This window comes from Branchiostoma lanceolatum, chromosome 2 (assembly GCF_035083965.1).
Source record: "Branchiostoma lanceolatum isolate klBraLanc5 chromosome 2, klBraLanc5.hap2, whole genome shotgun sequence".
In the NCBI taxonomy this organism is placed as follows: Eukaryota; Metazoa; Chordata; class Leptocardii; order Amphioxiformes; family Branchiostomatidae; genus Branchiostoma; species Branchiostoma lanceolatum.
In genome coordinates, this window is record NC_089723.1 from 37,719,278 (window position 1) to 37,745,160 (window position 25,883).

Genomic DNA, 25,883 nt, shown 5'->3' on the forward strand with positions numbered 1-25,883 from the left:
GAGAACTCGGAGGGAGGGTACCAGTGTCTGTGTGAGGACGGGTACGCGCTTATCCTAGATGAACCCGGACAGTGCGAACGTGAGTCATTCCAACCAACAGTGTGTTAGCCTCTTTCGCATGTCATAGCAGCTACTTGGATGGGAATGCAGTGGCCTTTTTGTCGAAGACTTTGGAAGAGGATAATTTTAAGTAAATTCTAACAGATATAATTCATGCAGCTGAGGACCTTATTTGCTCATCTAATAATACACTCCTCTACTCACTTGGCATTGTATGATGGGGTTTCATATTCGTGACATATGTGTCACTTAGGTTGAAGTTATATCATCATACATACATACGTTATGCAACTTTGGGTATACGTCGCAGAGGTGCTTTTTAACAGCTTTCTTGTTGCTTTTTTGGAATATGTTGCAGCTGTCTGTGATCCCCCTTGTGCCGTGGGAGGGCAATGCAGCGCCCCAAAGAAGTGCCAATGCTACCCAGGATTTGCCGGGACCTACTGCGAAATCGGTGACCATAAACGCCTTTGTAGATGCAATATTTTTGCATCAATACATATTTGTATCAGTAAAATGAAATATCAATGAAAAAAATACACCTTGCCTTTATTGGATAAGGTCAACATTGCATCCAAACATGTGTGTAAACGTAGTCTTAACACCGTAGATGTCGATCAACAGATAGCTGTATGAATACATACACATCTATCTGTTTACAGACATCAAGGCAAGGCTCGCCCAATCTGGGGACCACTGGACGAAGAACTCCACCGGCTGCCAGTGCTACTTTGACTACTCCCGGTTTGACTGCGCCTGCTGTGTGGATGGAGGCTGCCAGTGCACACAGGTACACAATATCCCCATTGTCCATTCAAACTATCGACGTTACGAGATCCACATCTTCACAGTAACTTTGGTTTTACAGCGTAGCCTGGATGCCAGACCCCCGCGCAAGGAGATGCCGATGTCTCTCACACAGAGTTTGCACCCTAGCCCAACCCACACCAGATATATTATAGAGATCGGGGGTCTGGCATCCCGGCTATTTACAGCGTGCCTCTTCCCAAAATGCCCTGATTTGTCCCGTTGACGTTGTGCCCTTAGGAAAGGCACTTTACACGAATTTCCTCACTTCACTCAGGTGTAAATGAGTACCTAGCTTCGGTTAGGGACGTCCCTCGGATAGGACGTTAAATGGAGGTCCCGTGTTTGAGGAGAGCCACACCTCGAGCACGTTAAAGAACCCACCGCACTTATCGAAAAGAGTAGGGGTCCTTCCCGGTGTGCGTGGTTCAAAGCCTACAGTCCTATGGCCGCACATGGGGCAATTGTCGTATTGAGGTCACCTGCGCGCCTGAACGGCAGTCGCTACAGACCCTTGCGATCTAGCTCCGCCAATGTGCGCTCCTCGCAATGCAGCCCCTGGCTGCGAAGAGAGAGTATTCGGCCTACCCAATAACAATAACAATAACAAAATAGGAAACGTTTTTAAGTTTGAAGGTATAGATACTTGAGGTATGACACTGTGCCAAATTTGCTTTTCATTCTCCAGGACGTCTCCTACCAATGCGTGCAGTGTGGGTATGGGCACAAGTGTGGACGTCTGGAGTTGAGTAAGTTGCTGTATGTTTATTATCATTCATCAATCTATTTATCAATTCGCATATTACAATAGTTACTTATTAAGCAACTGAATAGGATATCTGTCAAGCTGCTTGCCAGTTTGTTTGTTTGTTTGTTTGTTTGTTTGTTTGTTTGTTTGTTTGTTTGTTTGTTTGTTTGAAAAATACACTTGTGGTAGCTTGTACGGTTACTATCTGCGTTCTTTTGCAGCTGGTGTTGACGGCTGGACGCTGTCCGAGTCCGGATGTCAGTGTCCGGGAGGAAACCGGCTGAACCTGAGCTGCCCGTGCTGCCAGAACCGGGGCTGCCCCTGCACCAACAACGTGCCCGGCCGCTGTGCGCAGTGTGGCCGCGAGGCGCACTGTGAGGAAGGTTCGGAAACCTTGCTTGCTTAGCATGCCATCTCGTATGTCTTAATCTTAGGTCTTATTGTGTATCAGTATGGCTGTTTCCTTGCATACACTGCATACGACAAGAAACAGGAAATAGGACTGGCCATGGACTGGACATCTATAAAATTATCTTATTGCAGTTTGGGCTTTAGAAAGTAATGTATTAATGGTTACCAAGTACTTAACATGGTTATTAAACGCAAAGACAAAATTTGTCATTAAAGATGTTCCGTTGTTGATATCTTAAGTATTATCTGTTGCAGAAGGCGACAAATAGGACTGCGGAGAGTGATACATCCGGGAACTTTCGCATCATCTGAACGTCGTAACATTACATATATATATAAACTATATTTCGCGTTGCTCACTTTATTCGGTGGTTATAGTAAATGACTCGGCCTTATGGCACCATATACACCTCCGGGCGGGTCATAACCCTTAAGTAACCCGCGATATGTGTTGATTGGCTGCTGTGTGATGACCAATAGGTAAGTCCAATAGAGCTCTAATTACGATTATAATCATAATCATTAGATTTTTGTAATGACTCTTCTGATTGGTTAAATCTAGCATTGCCGCTGGCCAAATCTATGCAATTTATTTCCTTAGCTGCTAGAGGTCGCTCTTGAATATCCAATGTAAAATCGCACTGGAGATGTTTTTGTAATCTGCTTGGTGACGCTCTTGGCACACAGCGAAGAATATGCGATCACCGATCGTAGCACGTAGCTATTGAACAACTGCTACTATTGCCTGTTACTGTGAGGGTATACAGCTTTAGTTGCTACTTGTTGATACGTGTGTTTAAGCCAGGCTAACAATCTTTTGATGAATTCGCCTTTGATTTTAACCCGTTAAGTACGTTACACTTGTTAATAACAAGTCTAACGTACAGAGTTGTTAATGTTTCACATGTCGTTTAACCTTTTATTCAATGTACAGAACATGTAATTCAGCTCTTGGGCTGCCAACTGTTCTTTCAATAGAACCCATGATTGATCTATAGAACCCGTTATTGTAGTCATTGAACTGTTCATCATAATAAAAAATACACATTTATGCATAAATTATGCAAATGAGGACCTCATTAGCATAATTCATAGACAAATGTGTTTACCTTTCTTAAAGGTACCTACATCTCAAATATGGCATCCGCAGCTTTTACGGTTAGGGAAATACAAGTTTATGCATAAATTATGCAAATAAGGTCCTCATTAGCATAATTTATGTCCAGGTGTATTCAGCTTTCCTGAAGGTACCTATATCTCAAATATAACATCCGTACTATGAAACATAAGGTACATATAACTTTCTGCAATACCATTAGTAGAGCTACCACCCACATCTACTTGGTTTTCTGCGGAAGAACCACCAGCTGTTGGGACTTGGGGAATACTCGTCCTAGATAAGAGACCACAGATTCGGCAGGTGGGACTTCAAAGCACATACCCACAATAGAGGAGTAGATATTCCTCATTACTTATACAAATTCAGTCCAAATTTGCATAATTAGCACTTCAGTTTGTACATCTGTGTCCAACCCACCTGCGTACCAAATAACATGAAAATCTGTCGTTCCTTTCTTTAGTTATTCTCCTTGCAAGATTTTTACAAATACGCCATTGCAGTTCCAGTGACACAGACCAGGGGGCCCAAAATTGACCTTGACCTTTCTCCTCGCAGCACCTACCCACATACCAAAAATCATTACAATCCATCCAAACGTTCTTCAGTTATGCTGATTTTAAGCGTCTGGTGACACAAACATACACACAGGATAACACACATACAAACGCCATGCAAAAACAATATCTCCATGAGAAAGTCTTTTTAATGGAGATAAAAAGCGAGACCACATTTAGCGACTTGCTCTTTCGCTGGTGCCAGTCGCGAGTTAGGGCGATAAAGTTCTTCCTTCAGCCCAAATGTGAACCATTGAGACTTTTCACAAGCAATTTCAGACGAACTAGGTCGCTACCCTACCCCATACCTGGGTATCGAGTATCGAGGACAACGCTGAACAAGTGGGTACGTCAGACATGGCAACCATTGACAATGTACGCAACAAAACATTAACACCAAACATCCAAAGTATGTGACAATGGGTGCGTACATCAAGGTAGGAAATAATAGCAGTGGAGGTATGTGCAACAGCAGCGAAGCTGTCTATTCTTGCCACATCCGTGGCAATGTTGTTTCACACACTGTAACACATGCCGGATTGTTCGTCTAAGCATGGACATTATATCCATTGGTTTAAGTGATCTCTTTTAACGAGGATTTTTTCCCATTGTCGCCGGGTGTCAACCAATGGTAATTTCACCTTCAGTAATTAAGTCATGGGGCAAACGTAAGTCGGGCAACCGTAAGTCGTGGGGCAAACGTAAGTCATGGGGCAAACGTTGTTTTCTGTGTGTGTCGTTCGCCGCTCTCCTTGATTTGCAAGGCCTTAGAATGCAAGTCCTGTCCTTTGTCAAGTAGTTTTGTGGGGGTGTTTTCTTTACCTGGTGTTTTGTTACTGCAGGTGTTTTGATACCCAAGTTGAAAAGACACTTCCTCGGGTTACAGTTTCCCGTAATCAATACGAGAATCGGTATGCGTACATTTGCAGGGAAGGTGCTGTTGCATTGGACTGTGTCTGTGTGGAGAAAGCAACGTGCTCTTTTACTGCTGCAAGTCACGATCTGACACTTCCATTCTACCAATAGTTGGAGTTACTGTACGCACAAGTTCGCTATTGTCTTCGCGATGACAGCCCAGACCTGACAAGACTGAACAGGTGTGTACGGCTAGCCGGCTGATATTCTATATTTATGTACGCAAACAAAAAAAATACCTCAACCATTACGCACAATCATATATCGAGTAAAGACTGCGATTTTTATAAACCATCTCCAACAAGACGTTACTATTAATGTATGATGGAGGTTGTGTGAACTTGTTTAGAGGGTAGACCGGAAGCAAGTGATAAGTGGCTGGAGGGGGGGGGGGGAATCATAGACTTCGGCACAAACCAGATCTCACATGACTTTCCCATGGCAATACTGTTGGTATTTGGAGTTAAAATGTACTCTCCGAGCAGATGTTGGCTAGAAAGATTGTGAACTTATCATCTTACGCAAGATTTTCCGTCCGCAGGCCCCAGATATAAAGGGACCCTCACCAAATTTGAAGAACAAACGACGCTTGTATTCGACCCACAAAGAAGATGTAACAACAGATGTAGATTGCGTCACCAGAAGATATAGGCATGGCACAAACACAGACCACGCTGTTAGCGGTAGTTGACGAACTACGTGAGTTGGACCAGATCTTCGAAAGTGGTTCTGATCTGGACGTTGTAGAAAAGGGATATGCACGGAAGTTGATTCACGCCATCAGTAGTGAAAATAAAGTATTGAAGTGCGAGGCGTTAAAAAGTCTTGGAGATTTGTACCTGCACAAAGCAAAGACGACGAAAGACTGTAAGCGTGAAAACTTTAACAAGGCCTGTGCGTTGTATCGCGAACTGTTTCGACATTGTAGAGGCAAGGAGGAGAAACAAGTCTTACAGCATCGCATCAGATATGCCGAGAAATGCACAGAACTGACACACAATAAATGTGGTTTCAAATTAGAGACTGGCGATTCAGATAACATTACATTGGCTGTGTCTAGATTACTTCAAGACGTGAAAGAGAAAACAAAGATGAAGGGGCAGGGCTCGACGCCCGTAATTGAAGCCTATACAAAGTTCTTTGTGACTGCAGTCGTCAATAGACATGCACGTCTTAAAATGGAAATTTTGAAGAGCCTTGGGGATCTGTATCTAGAGAAGGGGAGGGTTGGCAGGGACGAGGCATCGTTCACCAAAGCAGCTGGCCTGTACCGAGCGGCGCTGGACCGCTGTGAAGATTCATCTGGCCGAGAAACACTGACGCACCGCATCAAGTACGCCAACAAAGTCAGAGAGAAAGTTATGAAGGTAGGAAGATGGCCATATTATTAGGCACTGCGCATGCGTTAAATTCATTGCTTTCTAAATTAGCATTGTCTTTTTGGTCCTGAATAATCCATTGTTGATGTCTCGAATGGTGCTATCTATACTTAGCTTAAATCAACCATGCAAATCCACTGTACTAATTTATCTATTCATACTATACTAATAACAAGCTGCTAATATGAAAAGTAAATCTCTTTCATCTTCATTCCAGAAACGACGAGAAACAAGACTAACCGGGAACGAAAACGCGTCAATGCGCCCTCCAACTTCACGCCAGGCAGCACGTGACGTCATCAGTCAGGGAAACGACGCGGGGTAGGTATCATTCTGTTTCTGTTAATTTCATTTGACTACTTTTTTCATTGGAACCAACATATTTCTTGTTCTTTTCTGAGCTTTTTTTATGTCTACAGTACCTATCAAGACCTTCTAGAGGAAGGCTGCAAGGCCCAACAGACAGGGGACCTGGACAGGGCAGAACTGCACTTTGCAGCTGCGCTCAAGGCCGTTCATGTTAAAGGTGAGGAATTTAGTGCACTGGTCAAGAGGCTATGATGTCGACTGTGGCCATGGTGCAGCAAGGCTAGTATTAGTAGTGAAACTGATTTATTTTGGTTGATGTGTAACTTTCTGTTTATGCTTTGCAGGTATAGTCACTATAGGCAGCAATGTTATCCGCAATTCGTACGTTTGGTTAAATCGTACTAAATCGCACCAAGGAGGTTTAAAGAAGAAAGTCTTTATTTTAATCTCATTGATCGCGCAAAACAACATGTGACAACTCATGGCTTTGATCTTCGTTCTCTATGGAACAAAAATATGTCCAAAACGAACAGGTGAAACAGTAAGGATAGAATACGTTTTTTGTTTGAACCAAATACGAAATTCCAATTCTGTAACTTTTGTTTCGTACAGCCTCAAAGGCAGATGAACACTGGAAAGAGGCAGAGCCTCTGATGAAATTGAGCGATGTCTACCTGAAGAGAGGAATGAAGTCAAAAGACGGAGGGGATTTCACCAAGGCTGCAGCACTCTGCAATGCAGCATTTATGAGAGCGAGGGCAGGAGACAAAAAAGGCGTCAAACAAACAATCCTGGAAATAACCCGGTCATTTATTAGGGATGTGTTGGGTATTGAGCAAACAGTGGACATTGGCAACGCAGAAAAACATAAGCTCATCCTAGAGAAGAATCGAGACTATGTTGAGAAGGAGATCAGAAGAATCGAACAACAAGTAGATCCTTACAGACTTGAAGATAACGACCCAAAGATAAGAGAAGTGGAGAAAAAAAGAGCAGAAGAAATCAAGGTATTGTTCCAGACAATTGCTGAGCAGCGGAGAACGTTTATAGCTAGCCTTGTAGATGAATGTATGGAGGTAATGGGCCCCCCTCCCTGTAAGTACGCCATGATAGGCTTGGGTTCACAGGCCACAGGATTGGTAACCCCGTACTCTGATTTGGAATTTGCCATTTTGATAGGGACGGAAACGGAGAAAGACCAAAACTACTTTCACAACCTCACTCATTATCTTCATCTCAAAGTTATCAATCTGGGAGAAACCATTCTCCCAGCCATGGGGATTAAGTCTCTAAATAATTTCTCCTCAGATAGCCCACTGGACAGCTGGTTCTATGACTCTGTCACACCGCGCGGGTTTGCCTTCGATGGAGCTATGCCACATGCATGTAAGACTCCATTAGGTAGGGATAAGACGCACAGTCTCATTCGCACACCAAGAAGCATGATCAAAATTCTGCAAGATGACTTGAAGGTACATCTGAAGAAAGGCTATCATCTTGCCAGTATCTTGGGAAATGTTTCTTTAATTACTGGAGAGCAAGACTTGGTCGATGAATATTCGGCTCTGTGGGAACAACAGCTGAAGAAAGACAAGGGAAAGATTTCTCGCGAAATCGCAAAAGCTACATTGAGTGAAAACATGGAAGCCTTCGGAAGGGAAGGTTTGACTACTGGAATCCCTGATATAAAGATAGAATCATTCAGCATTTCAAGCCTGATGGATAATGTACGAACGTTTGCAGCCCAGACTCCATCTGCTAGACTGATAGATGTCAAGAAAGAAATGTATCGATTTTCAAGCCTGGCAGTGTCGTCTTGGGCCCTGATTTGCAACATACAACCGGGAACAATCTGGGAGACTATTCAGAAGATGCTCAAGGAGGGAATCATCAATAGTGAGAACGCGCACCACTTGATGGTGTTAGTCAGCATTTCGGCAGAACTGAGGCTGCGGACATACATGAACAATCGTGGACAAGTGGAAAACATATCAGCCTTATCATCAATGTCGACGGATGCAGACACTGGGGAGAAATTAAAGAAAGTCTTTCACATGTCAAATACAAAACAGCTCCTAAGATACTACTACACTGAAAGACCATTGAAGTACTTCATTTCACGGCTTGCTGACACTCAGGCTACAAAACAGCCATCAACTCTATTTGACAACTCGCCTAGACTACAAGCTGAGATATACGGAACTTTGTGTGATTACAAAGAATCAAAGAGATGCACAGAACAGGCCCTACAGGAGTATCGAGCCGAGTTTGGCAAAAACACTCCACATCCTAGCATAGCGGCCGTTCTTCACAATTTGGGCGGGGTCTGCATGGATCTAGCGGATTATAGAAATGCCATGAGCTATTATGAACAGTCAATAAAAATGTTACGGAGTATCTATGGCGAGAAGACTGCACATCCTGACATTGATGCGCCTCTCAGTGGATTAGCTGCCGCGTGTAATAACCTTGGGGATCACAGAAAGGCCGTCAGCTACTTGGAACAGTCACTTACGATGATGCGGGGTATGTACGGTGATGGGATCCCACATCCTAGCATTGCTGCGTCCTTTCACAGCCTGGGAATCGCATGGAGAAACATTGGTGACCATAGAAAGGCCATCAGCTATTATAAGCAGTCCTTAGAGATGAGGCAGAGCATCTATGGTAAACGCACCGCACATCCTAACATTGCCGCGTCCCTTACCAGTTTGGGTGGAGCCTTAAGTGACCATGGTGATTACAGAAATGCAATCAGCTATCATGAACAGTCACTTCAGATGAATCAAAATATCTACGGTGAGAACACTGCACATCCTGACATTGCCATGTCACTTAACAACTTGGGTACCATATGGCGGGAGCTTGGTGACTACAGAAAGGCAATCGGCTTTTACGAACAGGCACTGCAGTTAAATCGGAGCATCCATGGAGAGAACACTGCACATCCTCACATTGCATCGTCTCTTTTCAATCTGGGTAATGCCTGGAATGGCCTTGGTGGTTACCGAAAGGCCATCAGCTACTATGAACAGACACTACAGATGGACCGGCGTATCTATGGAGAGAATACTGCACATATTCATATCATCAATTCACTCTGCGCCTTGGGCAGCGCCTGGAGCGAACTTGGTGATGACAGGACGGCCATCAGCTATCAAAGACAGTCACTACAGATGCGTCGAATCCTTTATCATGTTGAGAACACTGAAAATCTTGACAATGCCAAGTCCCTTAACAGCCTGTGTCTACGGCACTCAGATCCTGTTGAGGACAGAATTTTGAACTCCATATGGTATACTGAAGAGATATTACAGATTGAGCTTAGCATCTATGGTGAGAACGCTGCAAATTCTAACATTGCCAAGTCTCTTAATGACTTGGGTATCGCCTGTGACAATCTTGGTGATTACAAAAAGGCCGTCAGCTACCATGAACAGTCACTACAGATGAAGAGGAGCATCCATGGCGAGAAAACTGCACATGATTCCATTGCAAACTCTCTCACCAACTTAGGTAATGCCTGGAGAGGGCTTGGTGATAATAGAAAGGCCCTAATCTATCATGAACAGTCACTGGAGATGGAGCGTGTTATCTATGGTGAGAACACTCCACATCCTGATATTGCCAAATCGCTTGTCAACTTGGGTTGTGTCTGGAGGGACTTGGGTGATCCAAGAAAGTCTATGGGCTACCTCGAACAGTCAATAAAGATGCAACAGTGTATCTTTGGTGAGAACTCTGCACATGCTGACATTGCCAAGTCACTTAACCATTTGGGTGTCACGATAAAAGACCTGGATGACCACAGCAAGGCCATCAAGTGCTTTCAACAGGCATTGCAAATGAGGCAGAAACTCTATGGTGAGAGCACTGCACATCCTGAAATTGCCGAGTCACTCAACTGTTTGGGGACTACCTGGGGAAACATTGGTGATCACAGAAAGACTATCATGTACTTTGAACAATCATTATCGATGATGCGAACTATATATGGCGAGAATAGTAAACATCCCGACATCGCCATGGCACTCGTATCCTTGGGTAAGGCCTGGTGTGAACTTGGCGATTCCGAAAACGTGGTCTCTTGCTATCAACAGCTACAACTTTTGAAATAGTTAAGGAAGAGTATCAAGCTTGCAAGCTAAGTGCGCAATCTACAGTCAATACTAATTGATCTTGTAAATTACAGAAAAGAATTCTGTGAAATCTAAGACTAAGTGGTCAAGAAGGTCTAACAAATGGCTGAACCATCAGAACATGTTACACCAAACAAATGCTTTAATTTCGTATTCTTAAAGACTATGAATAGCATACATCTAAGTATGTAACACCAGGGTCAGTATCCCTCATAGAATACAAATGTTCACTTGCACCAAATTTAGACATTAATACATATAACGTGATCTACAATCACTGTCATGGGGCCTAAGTTACACTGCTTGTTGTTTTGTAACGTCTGTCCTATAACCTAACAAGCACATCACTTTTACTACTTATATTTATGGTTTCATTTACAAGCACTTCTATTCGGCGTCAACTTAATTGTTTCCAACAGAGAGAAAATGAATTAATTGTATGTCATAAGACGACATGTACATGCGACCAATCTATGTCCCAACATGATGCAGTGACAGTTCGCCAAAATCAACAATGTATAAAATGTGCAATCATATTGAAAAAAATCTTACACCCACATAGATACAACATTATTCTCATTAATTCTCAGGATATTTGTGTGGCTGCTATATTGTATATACATTGTAATTACAGGGTTATAATCTACATTTCAATCAGTCTTCAGCTGCGGCCTGCCAAGCTGTACATGTTTCACAAGGAATGTATACCGAACGAAAATGTTTTCCAGTTAACAAAGGTGTCCTCACACGACCAAAGTTTTCAGCTTTCAACATTTGGTAGACTTTACGATACCTTCCTCGGGCCAATACTGACTGGCTCTACTCGCACTGCAGCTAGGTGTCGCTGCTGTGGGAAGGATGCGGTCCCAAACGTGACTTGAACACGGTTAATGTTTTCTGCGTTGAGTTTTTGTTTTAATCTAAATGCACATGACTGCATTAGAAAATTGAAGAGATGGTCACTTTTATGCTTCGATGTAAATCATGTCATAAGAGGGAGATTTTCAAGGTACATTAAGGAAAGTGCGTAATCATTTTTTACTTTTCATGATGTACCTACTTGTAATGTTGATTGGCGTTTGTCAAGTATTAGGAAGTGTGGTAAGGGAGGGTCTTGGGATCTCCCATGGCCAGTAGGTGTTAGGCAGCGAAGGAAGACAGGCCGTGTGTGGTGTGTTTCTGGGTCTTTCTCCTGGAATCTCCCATGACCAGTTGGTGTTAGGTAGTGTGGTCAAAGTGACTCTGTGTGGTTTGTTTCTGGGTCTTTCTCTTTGGAACTCCCCTGGCCAGAAGGCAATGTGGTTAGGGTGGCTCTGTGTGGTGTGTTTCTGGGTCTCTCTCTAGGTATCTCCCATGGCCAGTAGGTGTTCGGTGGCGTGACGATGGGGAGGGGGAGGGATGTACGCCGTGCTGTGTTACGGGTTCGCTCCCCTGGGATCTCCCATGGCCAGTAGGTGTTAGGTGGTGTGGTCATGGCGGCTCCGTGAGGTGTGCATCTTGGTCTTTCTTCTTGGATCTCCCATGGCCAGTAGGTGTTCGGTAGTGTGACAAGGGGGAGGGGGAGGGCGTGCTGTGTTACGGGTTCCCTCCCCTGGGATCTCCCATGGCCAGTAGGTGTTAGGTGGTGTGGTCATGGTGGCTCTGAGTGGTGTGCATCTTGTTCTTTCTTCTGGGATCTCCCATGGCCAGTAGGTGTTCGGTAGTGTGACGAGGGGGTGGGATGTACGACATGCTGTGTTACGGGTTCCCTCCCCTGGGATCTCCCATGGCCAGTAGGTGTTAGGTGGTGTGGTCATGGTGGCTCTGTGTGGTGTGCATCTTGGTCTTTCTTCTGGGATCTCCCATGGCCAGTAGGTGTTCGGTAGTGTGACGAGGGGGAGGGGGAGGGATGCACGCCGTGATGTGTTACGGGTTCCCTCCCCTGGGATCTCCCATGGCCAGTAGGTGTCAGGTAGTTTGTTCAGGGTGGGGAGGGAGGCTCTGCGTGGTGAGTTCCTGGGTCTCTCTTCTGGGATCTCCCATGGCCAGTAAGTGTTAGGTAGCGTGATGTAGGGAAGGTACGCACGCCGTGATGTGTCACTGGTTCCCTCCCCTGGGATCTCCCACGGCCAGTAGGTGTTAGGCAGTATGGGGAGGGAAGTTGTGCGTGGTGTGTTTCTAGGTCCCTCTCCTGGGATCTCCCATGGCCAGTAGGTGTAAGCTTTTGGGGCTATGGTTAGATCCTGCCTGACGCCTTGGCTGGTGGACAGAACTCTAGAAGCATCAGTTGTATTAACGTATCTTCTCACGTCTTCGATAGCAGGGTGCTTTCCAAAATTGTTCCTGCACCTCGCTATATTGGCTCTTCCGTCTTGGATCCAAGCGCAATCTCCATAAGAGGTGACACGATGTGCTCTGCCCTTTTTATCTAAGCCATAGGCGACGATGTTCCTGCCCGCCGTAGACCTATTGCTCTGAGAGGCAGTTGCAGAGTTTTGTCTATAGGTTCGTGCATTCTCACTGACCCTCGTGACTTCAGGAAGCGAAGGCTCTGCAGCAGCAGCGTAGAAAGGAATGGGCTCGTCACCAAGGTTACCGTCATCGTCGTCATCCGAAACCTTGCAGTAGGTAGATTCGCCAGTATCAAGAACGTCATCTGGAATCTCAGAGTGTGTGTGAGGGGTAGCGGGGAGAGGCCGCTGTGCAATAGCTAAGTGGTCTGGTATCTCAGAGTATCTGTAAGGGATGGGAGGGGGAGGTGGCTGTGCAATAGCTAAGTGATCTGGGATTTCGCAGTATGTATGGGGGATGGGAGGGAGAAGCCGCTGTGCAGCAGCTATATGATCTGGGATTTCAGAGTAAGTCGGTTCTACAGAGTGGAGAACAGCAGGCAGAGACCTGCAGGAGACTGTATCGTCCGCGACCTCCCTGTGTGCTCGTCGTACGTCAGGGAGGGAACCCGCCCTAACCATGCCGGGGAAAGATCCGCACGCGTTTGGAGCCATCCGTATGTGTGAAACACTGGCGACTTCCACGCGGTGATTGTTTGGCCCTCTCCTCTTCCTTATGACACCAACGATCAGTAACAAAGGTACAATGCATACCACAGTCATCAGAAGGATGAACACATTTTTGGACCATGTCGACTCCCCTTCGACAGGACTGGACAAATCGGTAGCTGTGTCTAACGTTGTGTGGTACGTCAATGTAGGTGTTGTCTGTTTTGTATGGGATGTTGGAGAGCTTGTTTGATGCACGTCGGGATTGTCACCAAAGCACGCTTTTTCGCTTTCGATGCGAAGACGGGATGCACTGAAATACGATTGATATGTGTCGTGTTCTGTGATTTGCATGCAGGTCACATTACGTGTGTCAATAGTAGATGTGCTATTGATATGTGTGTAGTTTTCTGTTGCTGTGACGTCGCTCATATCATTCATGTTGTACACGACAATAGCCAGCTCATTCGTCCCCAGGGACACTACTTTGAGTCTCAGTCCGCCCTGTAAGGGGATGGTTATACCTTGATTATCGTCCCATACACGCCTACACCGGTCAGTATTGCGAGACACCTGTTTTTCCAGAGATCCGTTCGTAGCAAGGGCAACAAAGGGAGGCTGTATTTCTACCCTAGAAGCTGCGTCAGACGGACATAGTACGAAGTGAGAAGATTGGCGAGGGACGGACGTGGACTCATCAAACCGGTACACAAAGGACTGACTATTTCCGATGACAGTCAGACAGAAGAGGAAGTGCGGAACCTCAAAGAGTATTATTGGTCTAATCCATCGCGATCCGCCAGAAAACATTCTTTTGCTTAAAGATTTGATCGTGTGGAGACTCCACGCCTTAGGGCTCGGAACTACATCTTTGATTGTCGCCAGCTGGTCACCGCTCAAATAGAACAATGGCGGATCATCTAGATCTAGTCCGGAGAATGCCTCCCTGTCTAGACAAGACAATGGATTTTCCGTCATATTCAGGAGTTTGAGATTTCTCGCTTTCTGAAATGCCTTCGCAGGAACCCTTTCAATACGGTTCGATCCCAAGTACAGATTAAGTAGATTGAACCTGTGGATCCATGAGAACCAGGCAGGGTTGACAAGCTTTAGAAGGTTGTTTTCAAGACTCAGGTATTCTAGGGAAATCAGGTCTACAAAGCTACCAGGATCGATCCTTTCAATTTGATTATTGGACAGGGTCAAAAAGCGTAGCATTGTCAAACCGCTGAACCAGCTCCCTTTGACGTGTGCCAGATTGTTAAAATCCAGGGCCAAGGACAACAGAACAGTGAAGTTACTCATGGTATTCTCCTCTATATGTGTGATCTGATCATCGACCAGAAGAAGAGCTTCAACCGCGGAATGGTTAAGATGTGATAATTTCTTGGCAGATAGAACACCAAAAGGATAGCCCTTTATGGCCAGAGCTACAGGGGTGTGACGCAGGCAGGCCGCAGCAGTCGGCGGGGTAGAACTCACATTGGTGGCACTAACATCTACATAGTCACATACGATACATGTGGAGTCATAATCAGCTACGCCAATGATTCCTTGGAAACACGTCAACATGTCCGCCTTCACGCAATGTGGGAAGCAAAGACTGTTGACAGCTACACAAGGAGCTATTGTAATGGTTAAGACTGAGAGGAACATCAGAAGATTTAAAGTTATCTTCTTACTAGTCATCAGATGGAAGGGGCGGACTGTTAGAGACAACAACATTGCTGCAACGGAAGATGTGAAGCTTGCAGCCCTTGGCCTTGTTGGTTGGTTTGGTGACGGGGTGAACTTGTTGGTTGCAGCCCTTGGCCTTGTTGGTTGGTTTGGTGACGGGTGAACTTGTTGGTTGCAGCCCTTGTTGGTTGGTTCGGTGACGTGGTGAACGTGTTGGTTGCAGCCCTTGGCCTTGTTTGTTGGTTTGGTAACGTGGTGAACTTGTTGGTTGCAGCCCTTGGCCTTGTTGGTTGTTTTGGTGACGGGGTGAACTTGTTGGTTGCAGCCCTTGTTGGTTGGTTTGGTGACGGGGTGAACTTGTTGGTTGCAGCCCTTGTTGGTTGGTTGGTGACGGGGTGAACTTGTTGGTTGCAGCCCTTGTTGGTTGGTTTGGTGACGGGGTGAACTTGTTGGTTGTAGCCCTTGTTGGTTGGTTCGGTGACGTGGTGAACTTGTTGGTTGCAGCCCTTGTTGGTTGGTTCGATGACGTGGTGAACTTGTTGGTTGCAACCCTTGTTGGTTGGTTTGGTGACGCGGTGAACTTGTTGGTTGCAGCCCTTTTTGGTTGGTTTAGTGACGTTGTGAACTTGTTGGTTGCAGCCCTTGTTGGTTGGTTCGGTGACGTGGTGAACTTGTTGGTTGCAGGCCTTGTTGGTTGGTTTAGTGACGGGGTGAACTTGTTGGTTGCAGCCCTTGTTGGTTGGTTTGGTGACGTGGTGAACTTGTTGGTTGCAGCCCTTGTTGGTTGGTTTGGTGACGGGGTGAACTTGTTGGTTGCAGCCCTTTGCCTTGTTGGTTGGTTTGGTGACGGGGTGACTTGTTGGTTGCAGCCCTTTGCCTTGTTGGTTGGTTTGGTGACGGGGTGACTTGTTGGTTGCAGCCCTTGGCCTTGTTGGTTGGTTTGGTGACGGGGTGACTTGTTGGTTGCAGCCCTTTTTGGTTGGTTTGGTGACGGGGTGAACTTGTTGGTTGCAGGCCTTGTTGGTTGGTTTAGTGACGGGGTGAACTTGTTGGTTGCAGCCCTTGTTGGTTGGTTTGGTGACGTGGTGAACTTGTTGGTTGCAGCCCTTGTTGGTTGGTTCGGTGACGTGGTGAACTTGTTGGTTGCAGGCCTTGTTGGTTGGTTTAGTGACGGGGTGAACTTGTTGGTTGCAGCCCTTGTTGGTTGGTTTGGTGACGTGGTGAACTTGTTGGTTGCAGCCCTTGTTGGTTGGTTTGGTGACGGGGTGAACTTGTTGGTTGCAGCCCTTTGCCTTGTTGGTTGGTTTGGTGACGGGGTGACTTGTTGGTTGCAGCCCTTTGCCTTGTTGGTTGGTTTGGTGACGGGGTGACTTGTTGGTTGCAGCCCTTGGCCTTGTTGGTTGGTTTGGTGACGGGGTGGCTTGTTGGTTGCAGCCCTTGTTGGTTGGTTTGGTGACGGGGTGAACTTGTTGGTTGCAGCCCTTGTTGGTTGTTTTGGTGACGGGGTGATTTTGTTGGTTGCAGCCCTTGTTGGTTGGTTTGGTGACGTGGTGAACTTGTTGGTTGCAGCCCTTGTTGGTTGGTTTAGTGACGGGGTGGACTTGTTGGTTGCAGCCCTTGTTGGTTGGTTCGGTGACGGGGTGACTTGTTGGTTGCAGCCCTTGTTGGTTGGTTTGGTGACGGGGTGAAATTGTTGGTTGCAGCCCTTGTTGGTTGGTTCGGTGACGGGGTGGCTTGTTGGTTGCAGCCCTTGTTGGTTGGTTTGGTGACGGGGTGAACTTGTTGGTTGCAGCCCTTGTTGGTTGGTTTGGTGACGGGGTGAACTTGTTGGTTGCAGCCCTTTGCCTTGTTGGTTGGTTTGGTGACGGGGTGACTTGTTGGTTGCAGCCCTTGTTGGTTGGTTCCGTGACGGGGTGAACGTGTTGGTTGCAGCCCTTGTTGCCTTGTTGGTTGATTTGGTGACGGGGTGAACTTGTTGGTTGCAGCCCTTGTTGGTTAGTTCGGTGACGTGATGAACTTGTTGGTTGCAGCCCTTGTTGGTTGGTTTAGTGACAGGGTTGACTTGTTCGTTGCAGGCCTTGTTAGTTGGTTCGATGACGTGGTGAACTTGTTGGTTGCCGCCCTTGTTGGTTGGTTCCGTTACGGGGTGAACTTGTTGGTTGCAGCCCTTGTTGGTTGGTTCGGTGACGTGGTGAACTTGTTGGTTGCAGCCCTTGTTGGTTGGTTGGTGACGTGGTGAACTTGTTGGTTGCAGCCCTTGTTGGTTGGTTTGGTGACGGGGTGAACTTGTTGGTTGCAGCCCTTTGCCTTGTTGGTTGGTTTGGTGACGGGGTGACTTGTTGGTTGCAGCCCTTGGCCTTGTTGGTTGGTTTGGTGACGGGGTGACTTGTAGGTTGCAGCCCTTGTTGGTTGGTTTGGTGACGGGGTGGCTTGTTGGTTGCAGCCCTTTGCCTTGTTGGTTGGTTTGGTGACGGGGTGACTTGTTGGTTGCAGCCCTTGTTGGTTGGTTTGGTGACGGGGTGAACTTGTTGGTTGCAGCCCTTGTTGGTTGGTTTGGTGACGGGGTGGCTTGTTGGTTGCAGCCCTTTGCCTTGTTGGTTGGTTTGGTGACGGGGTGAACTTGTTGGTTGCAGCCCTTTGCCTTGTTGGTTGGTTTCGTGACGTGTTGAACTTGGAGTCTGCTAACGGCAGGAGCGGACTGTCTGTAACCTGTGAGACGGAGAGGTTAACGTATTCGTGTTGTTTTACATTGGGTTTTTTTTTGCATTCGCCATTCCAGATATTCCACAAACCAACACATGTGAATAAAAATTATTTGAAATGCGAAATTCTATGTGTTTTTTTAACTCTTTCGTTTTTATAGTTAACAAAAATACTTTCTACAAAATCACAGAGACTATTATACAATATAAGTGACACACAAAGCTGAAACATAGAATCAGGAAACAATAATCTATGATCCCCAAATTTAATAAGAACCCTTTCGATGACAATCAAAAAATAAGAGCACTTAAATGGAAAGGACAACGTTCAGCTTATTAAACTTTCCAATGTGTGTCTGGATCTTATCTTGTTTGTTTTTTCAATGATATATTCCAATTTTTTAACACAAGAGACATAAGAATATTAACCTTGTAAATCTAACTGCTTTTGACGAAATTTGAAATGTGACATTTACCTAAAAGAATGATAAGGTTTGACAGAAAACATATGTTTGCCTCCACGGCGAGGGCAGTGAGTACAATGTAGGGTCTGACCACTTTGCAGACTATGTAGGCGGGCAGCTAATCCATATATCACTGGGATTAAGGTTACCAAGTGGCAAATAAAACTGGGCGGTCGACCAAAGTTGCTCGGATTTAGCCTTCTTAGCCGGCTTACCTGTTCGGATTTTGTTCGGCTTTTCATGTATCCATATGGGAGGTGGTCTATTAAAATCCGGGTACTATCAGAACTGACTTATGTACATACAATCAGGGAACAGCACATGAAAGGCTGCCCAAAGCCCAACAGGTAAGCCTACTAAAGATGCCACTCGGATTGGTAGTCGAGTGGACGCCAAGCGAGCCGGATACCCCGACCAATCGATCGCATTGAAACTCGGATTCGAATCAGTCATGACCCGACAAATCGCTTTATAACTTGCGTTAACGGCTAAATCTGACCAAACAAACTCGCCAGTGAGATGCTGGAAGGTGTCAGCTTTCAAATGATGTTTTCAGATTGACAATCTTGGCACTTTGGAAGTGACTGAACCCGCCCGCGATTTAACGTTTAGAGAAAAGTAGCAGAAACTATATTTTTTTCTGAACGTTATATCGCAAAGTCAGGTGCCAAGCGGGCGACCATGGTACACCTGGTGATTTCGTGCTAAATTATTTAGTGTCCAATACCCGCTACGCACTGTTTCACAACACTGGTTGGCGTTCCTCCTCCTTTCGGAGAGAAGGGGCGACTGCAGGTCATAAGATCGATCTATAGAATAATCTAGAATGGTATATATTGACAACTCTTATTTGTTGAACATTATACAGTATTTGTCCTGGTAACTCTATGGGGTGCACGGGTGTTTTATTTCTGCTGTGAGATTTGCACGATTATCGCCAGCAACAATATCCTTCACGCAGTAACGACGTTTACTTCTTTAACACAAGACGTGCCTATTCATTCCATTCCATTTTTCCGGTCAAATATTGCTCAAGTGACTTCGACCACGGTGTTATAAAAAAAACCTTGAGAATGAAAGTTACTACTCCATCAATGAATGAACTTATAACAACTTCTCCACATTACTTTGATACATAGACTAGAAAAAGAAACGAAATCATGACATTTGATGACATTATCATTTGGAACTCACCTCTGGCGTTTGGTTTCTTGGACTAAACTCTGACGTTTGCCTTCCCCGGAACTATCCTCTGTACTTTGGCTTCCCTGGACTAACCTCTGTAGTTTGGCTTCCCTGGACTAACCTCTGCAGTTTGGCTTCCCCTGGACTAACCTTTCTAGTTTGGCTTCCCTGGACTAACCTCTGTAGTTTGGCTTCCCTGGACTAACCTCTGTAGTTGGGCTTCCCTGGAATAACCTCTGTAGTTTGGGTTCCCTAACCTCTGTACGGTTATTTGCTTCCCTGGACTAACCTTTTTTAGTTTGACTTCCTCGGAACTATCCTCTGTACTTTGGCTTCCCTGGACTAACCTCTGTAGTTTGGCTTCCCCCGGACTAACCTCCGTAGTTTGTCTTCCCTGGACTAACCTCCGTAGTTTGTCTTCCCTGGACTAACCTCCGTAGTTTGACTTCCCTGGACTGACCTCTGCAGTTTGTCTTCCCTGGACTAACCTCTGCAGTTTGTCTTCCCTGGACTAACCTCCGTAGTTTGTCTTCCCTGGACTATTAAACCTCTGTAGTTTGGCTTCCCTGGACTAACCTCTGTAGTTTGGCTTCCCTGGACTAACCTCTGGCGTTTGGCTTCCCTTGACTAACCTCTGGCGTTTGGCTTCCCTGGACTAACCTCTGTAGTTTGACTTCCCTGGACTAACCTCTGTAGTTTGACTTCCCTGGACTAACCTCTGTAGTTTGGCTTCCCTGGACTAACCTCTGGCGTTTGGCTTCCCTGGACTAACCTCTGTAGTTTGACTTCCCTGGACTAACCTCTGTAGTTTGGCTTCCCTTGACTAACCTCTGGCGTTTGGCTTCCCTGGACTAACCTCTGTAGTTTGACTTCCCTGGACTAACCTCTGTAGTTTGACTTCCCTGGACTAACCTCTGTAGTTTGGCTTCCCTGGACTAACCTCTGGCGTTTGGCTTCCCTGGACTAACCTCTGTAGTTTGACTTCCCTGGACTAACCTCTGTAGTTTGACTTCCCTGGACTAACCTCTGTAGTTTGGCTTCCCCGGACTAACCTCTGGCGTTTGGCTTCCCTTGACTAACCTCTGTGGTTTGACTTCCCTGGACTGACCTCAGTAGTTTGACTTCCCTGGACTGACCTCTGCAGTTTGACTTCCCTGGACTAACCTCTGCAGTTTGGCTTCCCCTGGACTAACCTCTGTGGTTTGGCTTCTCTGGACTAACCTCTGTGGTTTGACTTCCCTGGACTGACCTCTGTAGTTTGACTTCCCTGGACTGACCTCTGCAGTTTGACTTCCCTGGACTAACCTCTGCAGTTTGGCTTCCCCTGGACTATCCTCTGTACTTTGGCTTCCCTGGACTAACCTCTGTAGTTTGGCTTCCCTGGACGAACCTCTGTAGTTTGGCTTCCCCGGACTAACCTCTGTAGTTTGGCTTCCCTGGACTAACCTCTGTGGTTTGGCTTCCCGGACTAACCTCTTTAGTTTGTCTTCCCCAGACTAACCTCTGTAGTTTGGCTTCCCTGGACTAACCTCTGTAGTTTGGCTTCCCTGGACTAACCTCTGTAGTTGGCTTCCCTGGACTAACCTCTATAGTTTGGCTTCCCTGGACTAACCTCTGTAGTTTGGCTTCCCCGGACTAACCTCTGTAGTTTGGCTTCCCTGGACTAACCTCTGTGGTTTGGCTTCCCGGACTAACCTCTTTAGTTTGTCTTCCCCAGACTAACCTCTGTAGTTTGGCTTCCCTGGACTAACCTCTTGCGTTTGGCTTCCCTGGACTAACTCTGTAGTTTGGCTTCCCCGGACTAACCTCTGTAGTTTGACTTCCCTCGACTATCCTATGACGACTGGTACCCACTGTCCCTCAACTGCTGACTCGATGATCTAACACAGAGGTTGTTGATTCCACTTTCAGTCCCCGTTTGCCGAGGGTCTGTTGGCTTAGGCAGCACTGTCTTTGTCTGTGGCGGCGCATGCGTTCATTCACTTTAGAAAGCCATTTATTTACTTACAAGAAGGAACGACATCCTATAGGTGCGCCATAGTTGAATATCTATCGTTTACGAAAAACTAGAACTCAGACTAATTTGGAAAAGATGAGGTCAGGAGAGGATTATGGAATAGATCCAGGTTGCTCCAGCTATACTTTCTCGGAAATCGAATATTTCTATGTACTGGGATAAGACCACTCTGCAGCCATTTGGCTTATCGGCAACATCTCCATCTTGAGTAAACCAGGAGTAGAAAAAGTCAGAAAAGCCTGGAAATGTTCAACTCCATTCAAGGGACAAACAAGTAAATGCAGAAATGTTCGCGGTGGTTTTATGTTCTCGATTCTTGCGGTGAACTTTCAGCGCGAACTTAAAACCACCGCAAAACGTTTTGCCCACCTATGACTGTAGCGCTGCTATTGTTTCAAACGCGAATTTAAAACCACCGCGAACAGTCCATTTCCTCCCTATTATCCCTACGCGAAATAAAAAAAATACGCCAACTTGAATGCATTTACAATATGTGAGCGTGTGCGTGTGTGTGTGTGTGTGTGTATGTGTGTGTGTGTGTGTGTGTGTGTGTGTGTGTGTGTGTGTGTATGTATGTGTGTGTGCGCGCGCTTGTGTGTGTATCATATGTCTTCTATATCCACAGCTATAGGACGTTCGTCAATCTGAAAAGTTGTGTAAAAAAATGACGTTTCCAGATTGGTTCTGCACTGGACGGTTCATTATCGGGTACCGTCACAAGACCCAGTGTGTTACTTCTTTCTGCTTCTTTCTTTCTCGCTCTTTCTCTCTCTCTCTCTCTCTTTCTTTTTTTTTTTTTCTTATACTCTTTCAGCAACACTTACACTCCGTTCATACTAGGCTTCGCGCAGGCTACATCTCACCGTCAGTAGCACGCATCACTATTTGTTGTGCTGCATTTGGGAATGCTTGTCTGCGTGTGTGCATATTTTGTAAAAAGAGATCACGGATGAACCTGAATACATAAAAACATATACGTTGGCGGTAAAGCACGAGACAATATCATATGTCTCCTTTCCATGGATCTAGGAAGATCGTAACCAATCTGAAAAGTTATGTAAAAAATGACGTTTCCAGATTGGTTCTGCACTGGGCAATGCGCCCATTGTGTTGCAGTTTCCTTCTTTCTCTCTTCTTGCTTTCTTTTTTCTTTCCTTCCTTCCTTCTTTCTTTTCCTCCCTCTCATTCTTTTCCTTTCTTTCTTCATTTCTTTCTTTCTTTTGTTTCGTTTTCTTTCTTCTTCTACTTAATTCATCCCTTTGGAGAGCTGGGATACCCGAACATCGGCTCCCGACCCTCCCGTGGTGTCTTATCGTGGTGCTAGAGCCCGAATGTACCGATCTCCTAGTCCCGGGGTAGGTGCAACATTTAAGTGTACATATTTACAAAAGGGGGGTGTCCCTGTGGTGTAGTGGTCTGCGCCTTTGCTACTCTGCCACATCTGGTTCAAATTACTTGGACCAGAAGGACTGGGGTTCAAGCCCCACGTAAGACACCTCTGGACAAGAGGCGCACTGAGTCATACCAAAGACTTAATAAAAATGGTACATACTTATGAAACAGTATGGAAGTTAAACACACTCCACTGCCAGTGGACTAGCCCCCTGCTACAGTGATTGCACCACAGTGTGGCCCAAGGGCTATGAAACGGAGATGGGCACGCCCTATACATCAATTATGGTGTGGGAGGATTTTAACTAATTTACAAAAGGGATGCCATGTCACTTCACTTGTGGTATAGCGATCCTACTTGAAAAAGATTAATTATATCACTATATAGTTGTATCATATCCAAAGTTTTCAATCTTTTGGAGGGCAGGTGAACGAACCTGCCAGGGGGTATTACTATTTGCTGTGCTGCATTTAGGGAATGATTTGTCTGAGTGCGTGCATATTTTGTTCGTACAACCAGTTGATGGACAAACCTGAATACATAAAAACATATGCATCTCTGGATTAGTCTCTACCAGACTAACTACGCTGGCTATATGGAGAATATCTGCCAGGGTAGTTTGGCCACCTCAGGGTTGTTAACCTTTTCCGCGGACGGTCTCTCCTGACCAAGTACTGGTATTCCCAATTTTGCCGAATTCCACGATCAGCACTGAATCGTAGGAAGGCTTTGTGAACAGTGAGCGTTTGTCAGCATGGATATGGACTAATTTGTTATTTCAAAACAAATATGCACACTTGCGAACCAGACTTGTCCATGTAACATGTTCCAGTTTTAGTTTGTTTTATCTCACCAGGAACAGGGCTTTGCCATTGGTAAATATTTCCAGTTTTAGCTTGTTTTTCTCGCCAGGAACAGGACAAAGTCCATTCTAGGTGGTTTGCAGTTCATTTTGGTGGAGGACCCCAACATGATAAAGTGTTGTTGGTCGACCTTCTTAGTCGAAGTGATGTAGTGAGTGACAGATAGTAAAAACAACAAGAACATTGTTCATGAAAAACTCATCGGCAATGTAGGCCATAAATTGCATAATTCATGATGAAACCAGGAGCTAGCAAAAGACCTAATATCAAACTAGCGAAAGTACGAAATCAACAAAAATTGAGAAGGGGCTTTACCTTCATAGTTCACACTGATATAGATTTAAGTATTGGTAAAATGTTAATACAGATCAGAGTAGCCCATAACAACGGAAATAGATAATTTCAAGTAGTCAAAATCAACTAAAGACGGAAATTTTAAAAAACATACGGTCTGAGTAATGAAGTTGAAGTTTGGAACCGCCCGCTATGTTTGGACGGTCTCGTTTATTATCCTCAATATTGTTCGTGATTCAAACTTTCTGCAGAAATACATGTAGTTTGTACAGATGACTGTTGGTTATGTTACGTTATATATACACAGGCTACATGTATGGTTAGATTCCACGCCGCGCTGTGTGTTTAATATTCGATACGGCTACAGTTTCCTGATTCAAACCTTCTGCAGAAGAGATGTACATGCAGTTTGTAGATCCTACATTTGGTTCCGTACATGTTTACAGGCTAGATGCATGGTTGAATTCCACACAGCGATCTGTGTTCTTCGAGACGGCAACAGTTTCTAGCCACAAGCTCTCGGCCGGAGATGGCGGTTACAGGACCGGCTGGCCGCTAGGAGTAATCTCCAAGCAGATCTACACGGGGCGCGAAAATCGTATATGCTAGCCAGAGAAGCTCCAGTCAGCCAGATAAGCTTCTACGGGGCTGACTGGAGCTTATCTGGCTGACTGGAGCTTATCTGGCTAGCATATACGATTTTCGCGGCCCGTGTTGATCTGCTTGGAGATTAGCTAGGAGCGCGATTTGTCAGGCTAAACAGTTTCTTGATGTAAATTTCTCGTCGAGTGGTTTGCGGAGTTTCCTGGTGCTGGTTTAACCTGGTTTACACACGAGACAACCAAATGTCCGTTATTCAAAACTTGCCTAGAGGTACCGGCGAACTGGGGCACAGAGTTTGCAATCGGTACTGAAGTACGCGAAATCTCACGCGGTGCAACTTGCTGGAGGTCCAAGGTTCGAACCTCCTGATGCAACTGGGGGTCCCTGGTTCGAAACTCCTGCCGCAGTTCCGTGGTATAAAGTGTTTTCTATTGGCGGGACAATCTGATGCAGGGGAATAGAAAAACGATCCTCGTCCATGTTGCCATCTTCCCGGGGAGTGTAGCACAGATATTTCTTCATCACGAGTAGTGCGAGGCAGACAACAACACCTACAGCCAGACATTTTTCAATCAGGAAAATAGCGACGTAAAGAATTGTATATTTCTGACGTTTTTCTATCGTCGCGTCCGTAGATTTCGTGGGAGATGCATACGCGCTGGTCTGGCTAGCTTTTGTTGGCATCCTTTCCGAGTTGGTGTTCTCGTTTGATTAGGCTGTCGTGTTTATTTCCTTCCACATTTGGGTCTGTGTGGCATCATTTCTCGAATTATTGATGGGGAAAGTGTCGTTTTCTACGCTCTGAAGTTCTGTCTTGGCTCGGTGAGTCGGTCCACAGTTTGTCAGCTGGGTGGACACAGTGGACAAATGGCGCAGGTGTACTTGACGTGGACTGTAGCAGACAAAGCGTGCGCCTGGGCTCACGTGAAGAAAACAGGCTGAACACGATTCACAACAGGCCCGTCGATCTCTCCCCTTACAGGCCTGTAAACACGTCATCTTGACAATCAGCCAGGTCATGTCACAGTCACAGCGAAAGGGGTTGTTGTGGATCACTGCTGCGGTCAGCTGTGGCCATCCCAGCGCGTGTTGGGAGAACGATGTGAGTCTGTTCAGACCTAGCCTCCGTTGCAGTCCTTTTCCCCGCAGCGTGTTTTTTTTTCAATTTTTTTTTTTGGGGTGGGGGGTTTTTATCGCCACGTATCTGCTTGGGATCCCGTATCCGCCGTGCCTCTGTGTCCGCTATAGACCCTGTGTCCGCTGCT

General features: G+C 45.8%; 1 protein-coding gene across 1 annotated transcript; it reads right to left on the reverse strand.

Moving 5' to 3' along the window:
* Positions 1–15,129: 15,129 nt before the first annotated feature.
* On the reverse strand, positions 15,130–25,617 carry LOC136427056 (maximins-S type B/C-like). Its single transcript, XM_066415774.1, has 5 exons — positions 25,599–25,617; positions 17,688–17,806; positions 17,040–17,309; positions 16,114–16,338; positions 15,130–15,873 (listed from the first exon to the last, which is right to left on the reverse strand). Exons 1-5 carry the CDS (start codon positions 25,615–25,617, stop codon positions 15,130–15,132), a joined length of 1,377 nt encoding a protein of 458 aa, XP_066271871.1.
* Positions 25,618–25,883: the final 266 nt, after the last annotated feature.